Source organism: Augochlora pura, chromosome 10, assembly GCF_028453695.1.
Source record: "Augochlora pura isolate Apur16 chromosome 10, APUR_v2.2.1, whole genome shotgun sequence".
NCBI lineage: Eukaryota > Metazoa > Arthropoda > Insecta > Hymenoptera > Halictidae > Augochlora > Augochlora pura.
Window position 1 is genome coordinate 27835048 of NC_135781.1, and position 15792 is coordinate 27850839.

At 45.9% G+C, this 15792-nt stretch overlaps 3 protein-coding genes across 7 annotated transcripts; 2 read left to right on the forward strand and 1 right to left on the reverse strand.

The window, feature by feature from the left end:
- The first annotated feature begins 2821 nt into the window (after positions 1–2821).
- Positions 2822–5009, forward strand: LOC144475935 (uncharacterized). Its single transcript, XM_078192374.1, has 4 exons — positions 2822–2904; positions 4217–4381; positions 4447–4575; positions 4645–5009. Exons 1-4 carry the CDS (start codon positions 2899–2901, stop codon positions 4858–4860), a joined length of 516 nt encoding a protein of 171 aa, XP_078048500.1. The 5' UTR covers positions 2822–2898; the 3' UTR covers positions 4861–5009.
- Positions 5010–5483: 474 nt separating this feature from the next.
- Positions 5484–7581, forward strand: LOC144475933 (uncharacterized). 2 transcript variants are annotated; one of them, XM_078192369.1, is made up of 3 exons: positions 5484–6067; positions 6143–6496; positions 7154–7581. In XM_078192369.1, exons 1-3 carry the CDS (start codon positions 5549–5551, stop codon positions 7475–7477), a joined length of 1197 nt encoding a protein of 398 aa, XP_078048495.1. In that variant the 5' UTR covers positions 5484–5548; the 3' UTR covers positions 7478–7581. The 2 variants fall into 2 exon arrangements, with proteins under 2 accessions (XP_078048495.1, XP_078048494.1); XM_078192368.1 differs by having other exon boundaries at positions 5484–6496; positions 7154–7548.
- LOC144475934 (uncharacterized) lies at positions 7483–15350 on the reverse strand. Of its 4 annotated transcripts, XM_078192373.1 has the most exons (4): positions 13244–15023; positions 12944–13158; positions 9815–12691; positions 7483–8536 (listed from the first exon to the last, which is right to left on the reverse strand). In XM_078192373.1, the coding sequence occupies exon 4, from the start codon at positions 8534–8536 to the stop codon at positions 7790–7792; it is 747 nt and encodes a 248-aa protein (XP_078048499.1). In that variant the 5' UTR covers positions 9815–12691; positions 12944–13158; positions 13244–15023; the 3' UTR covers positions 7483–7789. The 4 variants fall into 4 exon arrangements, with proteins under 4 accessions (XP_078048499.1, XP_078048496.1, XP_078048498.1 ...); XM_078192370.1 differs by lacking the exons at positions 12944–13158; positions 13244–15023 and adding an exon at positions 15102–15350; XM_078192372.1 differs by lacking the exons at positions 12944–13158; positions 13244–15023 and adding an exon at positions 15031–15111.
- Positions 15351–15792: the final 442 nt, after the last annotated feature.

Consider the following 15792-nt stretch of genomic DNA (forward strand, 5'->3'; position numbering starts at 1 on the left):
ATCCCTTGAAACGACCCACGAAAAACACCTGGGATTTTCAAACACTTTCACCTCTGTCGACTACTAACCTGACTTAGACAGTCACGGATTCGCATAATGTACGAATGTTCCTCAATAACCATTTATTAATTTAATTGCGTCCAAATCAAATATCTATTTTCGTATAATTTTTTAAGAGATAATGGACAATTTTAAGACCAGATACATGCAGTTCAGGGATCACTTAATGATTTACCATAATTACTTCTGGCTGCTTACTGCCAGTATCGAATCTAGCTATGTCAACCCTCTACTTATGTGCTTACAGTAGCTACAGAAAGTCTTAAATTCCGATTTTCGAGCAAGTTTGACTATAATTTTGTGAAAATTATTTCTATTCAACTTAATGTGTATCTTTGTTAATGCTAGTAGATTGTATGAAATAGATAATAATAATAATAATAAATGATACCTGTAGAAAATGCGACCAAACACAAGAAACAATAGATCATACAATCAGTGGATGCAAACTCATGGCCGGAAAAGAATACATGGACAGACATAATATAGCAGCAAAAATAATACAGCAGACAATAAAACAGGAATACGACATACCATACTACAATTACCCACCAGAACTCATAATAGAAAACGAAAACTATACGGTATATTGGGACCGAACTATACACATCGATAAAACAGTAATCCATAACATATTTTTGCATGTTACATTACAAGCAGAAAACTGTTATGCTCGCTTGAAAATGTTAGAACTAAAATATCTCGAAAGATATTCGAAAATTTTGCTCGAGAATAAGTACAGCATAGATTTGAAATTTGTACCTCAAAACATGATGCAAAGTTTGTTTTTACTAGCAGGAACGGAGACCTTCTGCAGCCACTGTACTTACCTTTATTATTTTGAGCAAGAGTACGACTTAAAGTCAGTGGAATAATCATGTCTGTAATTGAGACGAATTTGTGTCGAGCTTGACGTCGCTCTGTCGCTCGAGGATTGACGCACCAGATGGTTGTGTATTTTACGAAAGACAAATAAAAGTTTTACGACAGCTTTTTATGAGTTCTTACAACTTCACCTTGAGAACCATATATCTTGAGAACACGTGGCAGAGCAACGCAGGAAACGGGAGGAAACGGAAGTGTTTCACAGATGTAAGCACCGGGGATAATTCGAGAAGTAAATTGGCATAAGTTGGTACCTACCCAGAAGGATCCTCGCGACATCTTTCCCAATCGTTCATCCTCCTCTGACTGTGAACCTCGGCCCTGTCCGATCAAGTCTCACCGTCGGAAGTTGACTTTCGCATTTTCGGCCAGCCAACTTTGCTAATCATGCTGATAAAGAGCTTTTAGACCCGTCGGGCGACCGACTCACGGACCTAATTAGGCAAATCGATTCTTACCAACAGTACAATTCCTGCCAGACCAGAAAAACGAAGGTTATCCGCAAACGTAGCCCGAAACACGCCGGCGACCGCTTGAAGTCAACTTCGAGACCGATTGATTGATCCACGACGAACAGCAAAACGATGTTAATCCTTGAACAGAGGACCTTTTTGACTATTTATAGCACCTAAGACCATTCGAGTTTTTCTTTTTGCAAAGCCATTTAACATTGCAAATAAAACCGACGAAATGCCATTATTCGGATTCGAATCGATCGGCTGAATTCGAGCGTTACTGAGGCCCGGGTCCAAAACAGACCCGGGCACCGCGAACAGATCATTTTCGATGAACCGTGAAAAAGAGCCTCACGGAGCACGATGAAAATGAGAGAGAGAGAGAGAGAGAGGGTTCGAGGACGTGGTCCGGTTCCCGCTAATCGTCGATCAGTATCGAAACGGAGCAACAACGGGCACCTCCTTTGAATATTAGAAATGTAGATTCGGGTGTCAAAGATGTCAGGCCACTCCTTTCATTCATATTCCGAGCGACAATATTGCCTCGCGTCAACCGGTTCGCGTACCTACATACCTACTCTCTCCGGATTATTCATCGTTCGCTGGAAACAATGAAAAAACAATCCGAGTCTAAATGTTACAACCGTTCCTGGAACAGGCCAATCCGCTCAACCGGTCGCCACAGTTACCATTCTCACATCGCGTCCGCCATGTTTGCGCATCCCCGTAAAACCGTCGCAGGAAAATCCTGATCGAGGCGATCGAAAAACCAGACTGTTTACGACTTGTAATTACCAAGTGCACGATGAAAAAGTCGGTTCAGCTTCGGTGAGGCTCGAAACGCTTCGAAAAATTGCAAAAACGAGCGATAATTTAGCGGGAGACGTATTCCCAAGGCTGCAAATCACGCCAACGGTTCTTCTTCCTCCGTAACATCGTTTAAAACGATTTATTGTCGTCGATCGATTTATTGGCGTCGAATCGATCAATTCGTAGGGCGGTAATTTTACGCTTCGGAGGCGAATAAACGGCCGGCTATCTTCGCCTTAATGAAAACAGAACTCTTGAAACGTTAATCCGTGGAGGCGATTCTCTCCTTTTTCACAGTGCGTCGCATAAAATTTGTATTTTATTCGAAGGGCTGCAGGCGACGAGTTTCGCGGCTCGCGGAGCGAGTCAAATCGTCTAATTATTATGCTCGCGACGCAGAAGAAGAAAGAAATAGATGGGGGGAGAAGAAGAAAAAAGAATCACGAGCAGGTATCCCGTTGATCGAGGTGGACTGTCGGGAGGAAACGACACGGAGGAGCTAAGCGTAGGAGCGAAGGAAATAAAAAAACAATCACGGATGATTTCTAGCAGGGTGGTGGGGGGTTTGCTCTCCAGGAAGAATATATAAATCGCTGGTAGGGCTGAAATTCAGGTTAGTGCAGATAGTTTCCGAGCCCACCGCGAAGCTGCGATCGCAGACACGCACACACACGTACATCCGCACATCATGCAGGTTAGTAATGTTTATTCGTTGAATCTAGTTCAGAAATAAGAAGATCAACAAAATTGTTCGCAGAAGCCTCCATTTCTTTTCGACAATGCTCCCAACAACGAAGACAAAAGAAACTCCGTGTTTTTATAAATAATTCCCGGGAGGGACCGTTACCTCGACGAAATCTATTTCCGCGTTGCTTACCATTCAAGACCGTGTTCGTATGCGGGCCACGATCCTCGCGCATCGATGTTGTACCCAGCAGCGTATTATCAAAAGCGTCCGCGTCACTCGTGCTGATTCCTCATTCGATGCTAGCCGCGATCAATCTGTATCGAACTACCGCATTGTTTCCATGGTCATCTTCAACCTCCCGCGCCTCGAGGAGACGCCCAACATTCTTCTTCCCTTTGTTCCTCTAATCGATACACTTAGTAACTTGGCAGGATCTGTTACGATCAGACAAGGGTTGTACAGCTCTTGTGCCGTAATTCTCAACTGAATTTATTGTCCAAGCTAATTCTAAAAACTCCTACAATTAATCCCTTACACTATAACAACGAGTCAGACACGTGATCAGAATTCTATACGCGACGTACCAACGTGTTCAATATTAGTAAAATAATTCGACGTTCATATTGATTTACACAAGTTAATATTGAGGGTTTTTAATATTCTTGCACACATACTCGAACGATGCGATAAGTTTTCTCTAACGCAGATGGAAGTTTTATGGTTCGTAAGAAAAATTGTTTGGGTGAATTATTAAGCACGAAAAGGTTGAGTAACTGTTTTGAAAGTTTTCATACCGACTCTCTTAGCTTTGAAACATAGGTGGCGGCTCGATAAGCTATTACAATCGAGCAGTGACAATCTTCTCAAAGAGAACAATAGACGGTAAACCGCGGCGATGTGTCTTCTCTGACAATTGCTTTTGTAACAAACCGTCGGACCAACGAAACTTTCCCGATCCGGATCACATGATTCGAAAGATCTTCCGAGCAGATACGAGATTCCGCGCGTCATCGTTTTCTGTACCTCTCGTTCTTATTGTAACCGTGACTCATTTATTTCGAACCGCATCGTGAAACTTACGAATCTAGATTGTAAAACCGTTAAACCTAGATCGTGGAACATTCCATCGAATATATACAGGTTTTATGCAACGCAGTTTTAAACTGTCAGAGTTGATTTGTGATGGCTAAACTGCGAACTTGATGCAATTATGAGAAAAATGAGTAAATCAAAATTGAAACGGTGTCTGCGAGATGCGGACTACCTTTATTTAAAGAAGTATATCCTAATAATGATAGATGTTTTTCTATTTTCGAAGATCCACGTTCCGTTGCTCGTCCTTGCTGCGATCCTGGTCGCGTCGATAGAGTCGAAACCGATCTGGTCTGACGTCTACTTGGGCAATTACCCCTCCGAAGCGATAAGTATTCAGCAGCCGCAGCTCCTTCACTACCAAGAGCACAGCCCCTACTACGTTTACAATGTAATAAAACCTCAATCTGATTCGAAAAAGTGCCTCCATTACATAGTCGTCTCTTTAAAATCTAGGTGCACCCAGAATTGAATACCGTCCCCGCGGCTGTGATCGCCAACGGAAAACCAACTATCTCTCAGATCCCAGCCTATGGTTTCTACTATGGACATCCGTTCTTCGATTTCCGATACCCACTGACTCCAGTAAGTGTTTTCACCGCAATCGATTCCCGTCGAATTTACCGTGGAAATGAACGATCGATCTCGTTGTAGCTGGACCCAATGGCGAAACCCGTTGATCCGGCGAAGCCGCCGAAACCGGCAGAGGCACCGGAATCGATGGTTCCGACTACCACCCCCGCAGTACCGACCGAAGGAAAAGATGGCGGCATCGAAAAGCTGGACAACAAAGTCGAGCCGGAAAAGGATGGAAAGAAATCTAGCGAAACGAGCAACGACGACGACACCGTCGTGATCGAGTCGTTATAAAATTGTCCGGTCCTCGACTCTACGCAAAAGCCAGTATAACGAAACGAAACGCTTGTACCGTGCGGCTGTCGTTCGACAGATTTTCTCATAATTCCTCATGGCGTCACTTTGATCATTAACGAATAATAAACTCGACCTTCATTTCTCTATTATTCTCCATTATTTCAATGCCAAAGCGCGTTCCTTTGCACAGAGAGACCACCTTCAAATTAATGTTTCTGTCTATTTAGCTGCCGGATAGATTAGAAAGCGGATTATCCTATCGAACGTACATTACTCTCCGTGGCTCTATTGTTTCTGGAGGAAGTACAGTGACCCCGGTGATACATTTCGTGAACAATACGTGTGAATCGTACGAGACGCAAAAGTAAACAACGTTAACTAGTGGCCGCATGATAAAACGATGGTTTCTTTGTCGGAGTGGCGCCGCGTCACGTCGGTTCCGCCATCGATACGGATACGGGAGGCTATTCCGACTACTTCGTAACGTTCGGCGAAATGATCACCGAATCGCTCAATCTTGACTCCGTTTCTATAATTAGCTATCTTGTTGTGCACACTGCAACGGGAAGAACTTTGATCCGAGCAACGGCGAAGATAAATTCTAGGGTCAGAGATGCGTTTGGTCTTCTAGCTGGTTCATTCCTACAGCCGGTGCCACGAAGATCGCGACGATCCACGGAAGAGCATGATCGCGACGACGATGAAGAACGCGTTACTCGTCGGTGTTCTCGCGACGATTTGTCTGACGCAGACGCGGGCTTACGTGAGTTTCGACCAGGTGAATATCGGCAATACGAGCGACTCTGGACTTCCAAAGAACTCGGTTCCCGAGCAGGACAGTGGAGCGACGACAGAAAACCCGAAGCTGGTTCGCGTGCCGTTAATCCGCCGATACCCTAGAACGATCGACGGGTCCCTGGCCACAATCAACGAAAACAATCCACAAAGACTGGATAGAGTTACTGTGACCGGCGAACCAACGACCACAGAGGCCACTCGGGGGGTTCGTCGAGGTGCAAAGAGAAACCAGAAGAAGTTGAAGCTGACACAGGCCCAGGGTCGGAAGAAGTCGAAGAAGACGAAGCGTCACATCGGCAGCGTGGACAAACAGCAAAACGTCGACAGTCAGAACCGTCTAAGTCGGTTTGGTGGGACGGTGCCTAGAAACTACAAGGATGACAACTACTACGTGCAGAGGAGAGCGGTAATGGAGAAATTTTACGCTCGACAGCGTGCGATTGCTCAGAAGTACCAAAGTCAAACTTTCACTACCACCCAGGGACCGCAAAGGTACGATCTGGGCTTGCAAATACCCAGCACCACCACGGAAAGCAGCAGATACTACTCGAGAGTGACGCCGGTGGAGGTCATCGGGAATACTAGACCCTCTACGACGTCGAAGACGCCGCGATCGCCTGCTAACTTGAATTGGTTGACCGGGGTCGAAGAAGATACTGACATCGACACTAATTCTTACGACTACGAAGAGAACGACTACGACACCGTTGACGCGGTGAAACCTACTACCGCTGTTAGCATAACGAAACCTACTACCGCTGCTAGCATAACGAAACCTACTACCGCTGCTAGCATAACGAAAACTACTCCTGTTCCTACCACGACGCATAAACCAGTAAGTGCGAAAACATTTCAACAGCTCTTGTACGCGTAATGCTATTTCGGAGGATAATTGAATTGTAGTTCATTTCAAAAGTGTTTCTATACGGCCCCGTTTACATGTGCTTGCAACATGACGCTATATGAGAAATCCGAGCAGCATCATTCTATTTAAAATCGATGTAATTCGTCATCGATCTCTGCACGATTTTTTTAATATTAATTTACTTAATACTAAATTAGTTTATTAATTTATAATTTATAATTTTTCATTAATTTCGTTCTGTATAATGCGATGGCAAATTATTTGTTAGAATTCTGTTAAATTGTAAGAATGTTAGAACCAGATTGAATATTTGCTGCAATAGAATAGTATAGAGCGTCGATTCTGATTAAAATCATGTTAAACGTACTTGTCTAAATAAGTGCTTAAATTAATCACGTAGCATTATTTAGTGGTTTTGTTTGTACGAAAAGTTCCTTCGAAATAGCGTTGTACATATGGGAGTCCTCTCTGACATTTTTACAAAGCACTCTCTTGTCGTTCGAATCGTTATAAAGGATTCGAAGATCTTTACCAAGGTAGAGACGCTCTGCAAGCCCGGCTTCGAAGAAGCCGCAATTTCGATGGCACCGAAACATCCATAACTATACATTGTCGTTCGTCTTCTAGAAGGACACCGGCAGGAAAAGTATCGAATTCGGCGACTGTAAAAACGTTGGAAACTCGTTATTCTACCAGCACAACCTGTTGTTGGACGTGACGAGGGGAACGACGGTCGAGACGGAGTTGATGGCGTCGATTAGCGACGGGCACTGCGTGGTCTGCATCCGCATCAAGGAACCCACACCGGCAACTGCGAGCCGGCCAATGATAGAAAGGCCCGCGGACGGAAACATCATGCTGAAAATCGAGGCTACGCGGGACGAGCATATCGAGCTCGTCGCGCAATTCTATACGGGTGACAAATCTACGAGATCAAGTGATTGTCTGTGAGATCGTTGCGATTACTGATAATTTTATTAACAGATCCTTAAATAAAGCTGTGAATCGTCGATTTTTCGGAACTATGAAGCACCCGTCGATGAGGCACGCGTTAACAGAGCGTCCGTTTATTTATTCCCCTCCCAAAGCAGACGAGATTTTAGTCCAGTCCCCGCAATAAGGCGATCCTTGCTGAACCGTTCGCAGACTTCCGGTACGTGCACAAACTTTCCCGTCCTACTCCCATGTCCTTCTAGAAAATCACGATTACGGGAATCAGTCGGATCTCGACGGAACCGATACTCTCGGACCAATCGATTAACCTCAAGAATCTTTCGGTGTAGCTGTAGGCAGCGGAGGCGGTGGCACGTCGGGTACTTTCGGCTTGTCAGCCATGGAAGAGTCCTTTCTTTCTTCGTGGAAGCCTGGTAGCAGTTGTCCCGGGTCGCCGTTCTTGGGCGTAGACGCAGGGATCGGGTCCAAGGTGCCGTAAGGTTGATAATCCACGTAGTAGGTGCCGGGAGTTAAGTGTGGATTGATGCCACTGTACGTGTAGAAATAGGGGTCGTAGTAGAGCGATTGGTAGTTCGGATAAAAACTCAGAGGCTGCTCCTCGTGCCTGTTCCTTGGGCCAGGCTTCGGCTGGCTGTTCTCCTCGGAAGACTTATCCTTTTTCGGCTGAGGAACCTTCGGATCATCTACTGGTACGTCCGCTGGTACATTCACTGGTGTATCCTGTGGTGCATCTACTGGTGCATTTACTAGTGCATCCACTGGTACATCCGCAACAGCCTCCGCTTGCACCTCGGCCCGATTGCTCGGCTGTGGTTCGTTTCGTGAAAGATGTACAAGCCCTAGACCGGGAATTTCCGGCGCCGCTTGCGGGTAGTAGATCGGCGGGACGTAGCCGATCGCCGTTCGGTGGATCACCGGCTGGATCACCGGGAACGCTCGGGAAGGCGACAGATTCTGGTTGCTTGTGATCACGGCGTTGTACACCTTCGGTACCTTGAGCAGACCCGGATGACCCGCTGCTAGAGCCACCATTGCAAACAAAATCGGCAGCTGCATCTGAAAGACGTATTGGGATTTTCAGAATTGTTTTAACAGATCTATGTATTCTGTTCTCTATTTATTCAGCTTTGTCTACGAAAGCAACTCTACCAGTGTCTAGTTCTCGTGATTCTAAAATTTCTAATATGTTCGATGTGACGCAACGATAACGGTAGCTGAAGTAAAAAAAAAAAAGAAAAAGGAGCGAGCTGGTATCTCGGAGTCGGGATCATGTCGCGGCGGATACGGGCCGACATCGTGTAAACTGTCGTGTCGCTCGAGAAATTATAGAGTTCGAATCCTTTGTCCTAGCACGCAACCGATACAGGCGCCTCGATCGCGTTCACGTTATCGCGACCAGCCCTAAATTGACACGGAAAACGTCAACGGGTGTTTTGCAGAAACGACAGTTTCTGACGCAACTTGTCCACAATGCGGCTATCAATCCCTTCCTACACTTGTCGTGTACTAACTTACTTAGCATGGGGAACCTATCCTTGACAAGCGCATGCTTCAAATAAACGAGTCGTGTCGCGGTATGTTATCAGGAACGTATCATCTAGAAAAGATATCTACGCGACCGAACTCCCGATTGCGGAGCTCTCGAATTTGAAAATTGTGAAATCCCGATTTTTCCCTCGGTAGCACGTTCTAGCCACGTGTCAGCCAGGTGTTTCTGGAAAGGTAACCGCCACCCGTGAACAAGGATCGGAGGAGCGCATACGAAGCAGGCAGGATCGTGCACAGAATATCTTCTGCGTCTCCGTCGTAGGCGTGTCTAGCGAAATTCTTCCATCTCGTGAAGTTCAGCCAGCCGAAACGAGCAGAACTTTATGCGAAATTAAATTGTCCACGCGCGAATCGCGAAGTGACGAAGAATCAGGCCGTATCGAGTAATGATCGTCTACGTTGATGTTCGTGCACGGAAAAGTAAGAACTTCATCATATCACGAACAATCAATTTGCCGTTGTGCTTCTTGTATTCGTGCGAATAATAATAAATTTCAACCAGGCGATGATATACTTTTTTTTCCAAGGTCAACCATGACAATATAGTGAAAGACACGGGAGCCTTCAAAGTGCGCGATCCCGCGCGGGGGTATGCAATACCAAAGCTGCAACGATTGCATTGCGATCGCGAAGACGCGTCTGCCGCCATGATTCACCTCATTAACATACGCTCGATCCACGCTCCATCTCCTCCAACCGACGAAACCCCAATTCCGATACGGAAATATCAAACACTTAGCCGATCGACGGATGAATTTCATTCGAAATTGGACGAATGGCGCTTACCTTCTACTTTGCTCGCCTCCCTCTAGCGATGCGACTTTTCACTGAAGCAAGGACCGTCGAGAAGCTGACACCAAGTAGCAAGAGAGCTGCATGGGGCCGTAGTATATATGGCTCATGGGGTCCCAGGGTTCAAGTCCCGGATCCCCCACTACAAACGCCACTTGGCGAAAGTACTCGCCGATCGGTAATGTAATGTTCGACTTCGGGGACCGCCTGTACCACCAGACAACAGCAGAAGGACAGTTTACCGTGTGCAGGATCCCGATGCACCACATGCAACCGGTAAACCGGCCGAGAGAGTTCGACGCCCGTTCGAAATTGCGATCCTTGAAACCGGTACTTTGAAAAATTTGTTGACGTCGGTGAGATGCTGCCTAGGATGAAATTTCTATAAGAATCTCCAAAAGGACTCTTACATGCTACAGTTGAACAACCAGTTCATATAACCGGTTGGGTTCATATAATAGGTGTTCACTATATCGCGTTTAAAATAAAAGGATCGTTCAGAGCAAATGTGTTCAATTAAAGTTCGCAATTTTCTACGTGTTCACAAAATTTTGTCCGAATAAATGGGGAGTTCTACTATATAGGGTAGTGGAGTCGATTACTTTGGTATAACCAATTGCCGGGCCTTTGATTCATTTTCAGACATAATTAATTTATTAAGGAACAAAATGTGTTACATCTATTTATTCTTTTATTTTCTTTATCTTTCATTAATTATTATTAAATAAGAGTAGATGGTCACTTCACAGTAACCGGTCTTACTACCCTATACGATGGTTTTAACGATACTTCGATGTAATTTTAAAAGTAAAAACAGAAATACATATCTACGGTGATGAAGTAGCAAGACAAATGCTCTCTCGAATTTACTGACACGATTTTATCGTTTTCGAATCTGTTGATCACAGATGTTTTCCAGAATTTCGAGGTGTTGTTGATTCGGACGACACCCCTAATAATGGACACGATTCGAAGAAATCGAAGACATTCAATCAGATATTCAGTAAAACTGTTCCTTTCTCCTCGTAATAAAAGACGCTGAAAATGATTGACGAACGCGTACCAAACCAGCCAGTCACGGAGCCGCGCATGAATTCAAGGGTTCTGGGAAATAGAAAATAAGGCAGCGGCTGCCAGATGTTTAATAGACGAGCACACGTCGATCGTTGTGTCACGAGAACTCGTTACCCTAGACAGGTGACACGTGCTAATTATGCGATCCAGATACTTAACGAAACTCCAAGTGCCATTTATCAGAGCCGTAATGAAAACTGTATCGATTGCTTCATTGACCAGCGATACAGTCGGACGATGAAAAACGTTCGACAGCGACTAAAGGATCTCCACAGGTTGCGTTCGGAATTCGCGCGCTAATTTGTCCGGCAGCTTTCGCCGCGAGATTCAAACCGAAACAGCAACCGCGTCGCAAAGTACTGTACACGTTTAGAACACTCAAACACTATCCACGTAATATTCATCCTAGAGTACCAAGAACAATAGACCGGACCATAAACACCGATTTCAGTAAATCGAAAGGACAATACGAAGATTCCTGACGCGTGACTAATTCTTTCAGAATAAGACAAGAGAGCGTTATCTCTTATACGCGCTACGAATAGACCGCTGGTTATAATATCAACGAGCACGAGCCAATCGCAGCTCCGGCTGCTTTTTCGTGCTGATTTTATTCGAGCGCGGTCGTTGGTTATGCACAGATCCGATGTCTCGCCAATCTCGGTTTTATTGCGACAAGATATTTATGTACAAAGCGAATTGCGCACGATGCGAGACCATGGAAGCCTCCAACGCGATCGAGATGAACAGCTTCGAAGACGGATCTCTATAGTTTCGCGAAAGGAGAACCCGTTAGACATTTGTTTATTCGGTTATTCGCGCGTGCCACAGGAGTGGCAGAATCTTGGCAGTGGTCGCGAATCGCTGACAACTTATCGGGGAAAAGCGGCCCGATAACCCCGTGGTCACGCGAATCGGTGAACGATATTCTTGGGAAATTCAGAGTACAAGATTTAGCATACAATAGAGTAGAGGGAGGCCGTGACGTATTGACCGACCATACGCTAATTATACGGTTAATTTACATACTAGGTGAAACGAGCGATCGGTAGCGACCGCTAACGTTGGAATCATTATGCTCTAAGTTTTATAAGCTTACTTTTGATTGCGCTTTAGATGATCTAGGCTTTCGCAAGCCGTTCCTATTGTTCGGGACCCCGGTCCCATTACCGAGAGCATCGTTTACGACCCATAAACGTTCATACGCATGGGTCAATCGCCGCGAAAAACTAATTCCTTCGTTGACGAACGGTGGATCCTGGCGATCAGCTTCCCGCGGTAAATTCATAAGAAACAACTTCAGATTAAAACGTTAAAAGATAGTACTCTTCTTCGTCGCCGCGATCACCGTAGTAAATGTGTTCCGTACGCATGGAACTTCGTAATCCGTCGCACAATCAGTACTTCAGAGCTCAAAGTATTCTTTATTGTTCGTTCCCATAGTATAAGAACGTTAGAAGCACCTGGTTTCTTTTTGTAAAATCTCTACAATTTGTACGGTTGAAGTGTCGAGACTGTGCGAAGGAAGACGATCGCGATGATCACGTATCGTTGGGTCGTTCGTCATATAGACTCGATGGGGATGTAGCACATCCTTCTGAACAGCAGAATCGGGAAGTTCGGTAGGAAGACGATAAACAGCAGGACCAACGGCGACAGCAGCAGCAAGATACTGGCGTACATCACCAACCACCATACGGACGATATGCCCAGCATCGGATCCAACATCGTGAAAGGTCAGTCTTCAATCAAGATCATCGTCTATCCATCGTCTGACGATCACTCAACGTCGCAGTCCTGAAAAAGCCACGCGTTAGTTAGAAATTCCTGACTCTGCAGCTTTGAAGGTACATGAGATGGCGTGTCTCGACTGGTTGATATCCGAATTTCGTTAAAGAACAGCTACGGTGCAACGAGGCAAGCTTCGATCGTTTGTGACGGTAACGAGACGATTACGACAAACTCCTGGAACAAAAGTCAGGCAAACTTTCCCGTCTAGACAATAACAGTGATTGCGTTTGGGTCGCGTCGAGATAACGACAACGCTACCTGTCTACCCTTCGCAGAGACAATTGACGCGCGCAGTCGAGTGTAACATTGCCGTGCGTCACACCAGGTGGATCCCGTTTCCCTTGTACCTCGAAGCCAACATCTTTCGCGATCAGACCACCTCCGTGTTTTTGCATACGATACAAGCCTCTTAACGTTCTCGACGCTTTCATTCAAATTTACCATCACCCAGAGATCCTTTGCTGAGAAGTCTCCTGGGAATACGCAAAGTATAGGTCCCAAGTGGGTGTCAGCGAATCGATAAGACACGATCGAACGTTATCGGACAGTAAGGCTAACCTAGACTTTCGCAGGATACCATCGCCGAAATTAAACGAGGCCTGCGCGCAACTGCACGGCAACCTTCTAATTTTCTCTCGCCGCGTAACAACGTTTCGCGCTCGCTACTGGTTTTCAAGGATACTTCTTGTCCGTTGCATCACGCCACGGGAAAGGTGAACCAGTCTTCCGTACAATGTACGGAATAATCGTCGTCATATTGCGCAGCGAGCCGCGTGCAGGCCACGTGTTAGAGAATAAACCCGAGCCCGTTGTTTCCCAGGTAGTTGTCCGGGTTTCGACAAGGAGGATCGCGGCAGCGGGACAACCAAACGCACGCGAGCTGCGACCGTTGAGCTGCTTGCTCGTTCGGTTGCGCAATACAGCCACCGGTTCCTTTTGTAACGATTGTGTAATAGGACATCGTCGACACTATCCAGCTCTCGGCAAAGTTGTCGCCGCGCCGAGCTGGCAACGATCACGCGAACGTTTTCATCCGCGGTATCGCGAACGTGTCTTGGACAAAAAAAAGACACGCGCTTCCGGGTGTTCCACCCGCAGTTTTTCGAACCAGAAGATTACATGGAAGCAGAATGCTGCTTCAGAAATAGATGGTACACGATCTCTAGAAAATGATGCGTACACGCTGCGAGAATCACCTGTTAGGGACGAAATAATAAGATTTATTGGATATCGTGGCGTGCAGCAAGTATTTGGCATGCGAGAACGAGGAGAGCGATACCGAATCTGAAGTCCAACGTTCAAGGAAACCATTCGGTCGGCTGAAAGCGTGCGACTTCGTCCTTGCGCGCCGAGTATGAGATCGTCTAATAACAGGGAGAGACCGGTTGAGCGAGATAGGAAAGAACGCGTGGAAAAGAGACGCAGGCGACTCGAGAGCGAGAGCAACGATCGTTCGATCGAAATACGATAGATCACCAAGACGGTAAGCGCGCCCGTTCGACCGCGATCCAGCGAACCCGCGGAACACGCGTCCATCGCGTTCCAATCCACGCTGACCGCGATTCCACCGCGGAAAGTGAAATTTTCACGATTGCGTAATCATGGCATAATAGAATTATCCAGTACAGGCGGTGGGCTCATGATTACGGAGTGCGGGGACATTAATGAAACACTGCGAGGCGGGACGATGCGGTGAACGGGTATTATTAAACCGATTACCGTTCCTTCCATTTTTCTTTCTATTCAATTTTACAGCGTACTTGTTGCTTGGATTTGTTGAAATACCTGATCATCGAGACGTGTTCAGACAAAACAGTCCAAGAAATTAAAATAAGCGATATGTGAGTGTAACGCTTTCTTTAGAGATTAACGTTCATGTTTAATTGCTGCAGGAATTTCTTCCTTAAACCACTCGTCACTGAAGAGCTACAAATGTCCCTTGGAGTTTATTCATGAGCTTACTTTAGCCGAATACTCCCATAGCCGTGCCGCTATAATCGTGAATATGTGCAGACGCCGAGCGGATACTCGCGCGAAAAATCAATTTTCCGCACAATCGAAGAGCGCCGTGCAGTTATCGGCTACTTTGGCGAGTTGTTTCTGGGTCAAAGTAAAAGTGTAGCCAGCGAACGAACGAGATTTCCGATCCGTTCCCCGTTGCCGTGTTGTCCTTGGCCCGGTAAAAATTCAGGAGACCGGCGCGCTCGCAGCGCGGCGGAATACGGCACAAACATTTCGCAGCGAACCTCCAATACTTCCTTTAAATATCTGCGAGGACCGCTCCGGGAAAACCTTACGAGTAGCGAAAGAGATCTCCTCGAAGATCGTCGAAAAACACTAATCACCTGGCCTCGGCAATAAGACAAGCAGCAAGCTTTCCCACACTATGCGTTCTTGGTCCATCGAGGTTGCCTACCTTTCCACGCTCCGGCACGATCCACATCACAGAACAAACGGCGGACACCTTCTATCTATCGCACGCAAGGGCTGCACCGCGGTTTACTGCACGATTTTTTAACGAATGCGTGATAGATCGGCGCGTGCAGATCTTTTCTCGCGTGTGTTCAGCCGCTTTCCGCGGACTGAGTGCGCGCGGCTAGCGCCCATGCTTCGATGTCCCGGGTACTTTCCCTTTCTTTCGGCGCTTCGAAACAGAGTTACGTCGATTGAGTCACCTGGTAAACGTTTCGTCGACCTCGGACCGACGCGATTACCGCGTCGCAAACACCGGGAAACTGTAGATCATTTAGACTAAATCGCGCTCCAACCTCGAACACTCTTTTCGACGGCCAAAGTTCCGCTTTTTAATTGAAATAACAAGATTTATTCGTAAGCTGTTTATAGCAATTACAGTTGACAAAAATTAGTTTGTTCATCCTTGACAAATTTCCGTAAAACTACAATTATGCCATCAAAAAGTAAGTTTTTCCAGCTTTAATTTGAGCCATAGAAGCTTTTGAATACCATTGGAAATACATTGAAACATTTTTTTTATTTAACACACAGGTCCAGTTTATATTCTCGTTGTCTCCGTTCATTCCTAGAAAAAGTTAAAGAACCTAGTAACCGATACTCAAAACTAACATTACCAATATGGAAGTGTTCAT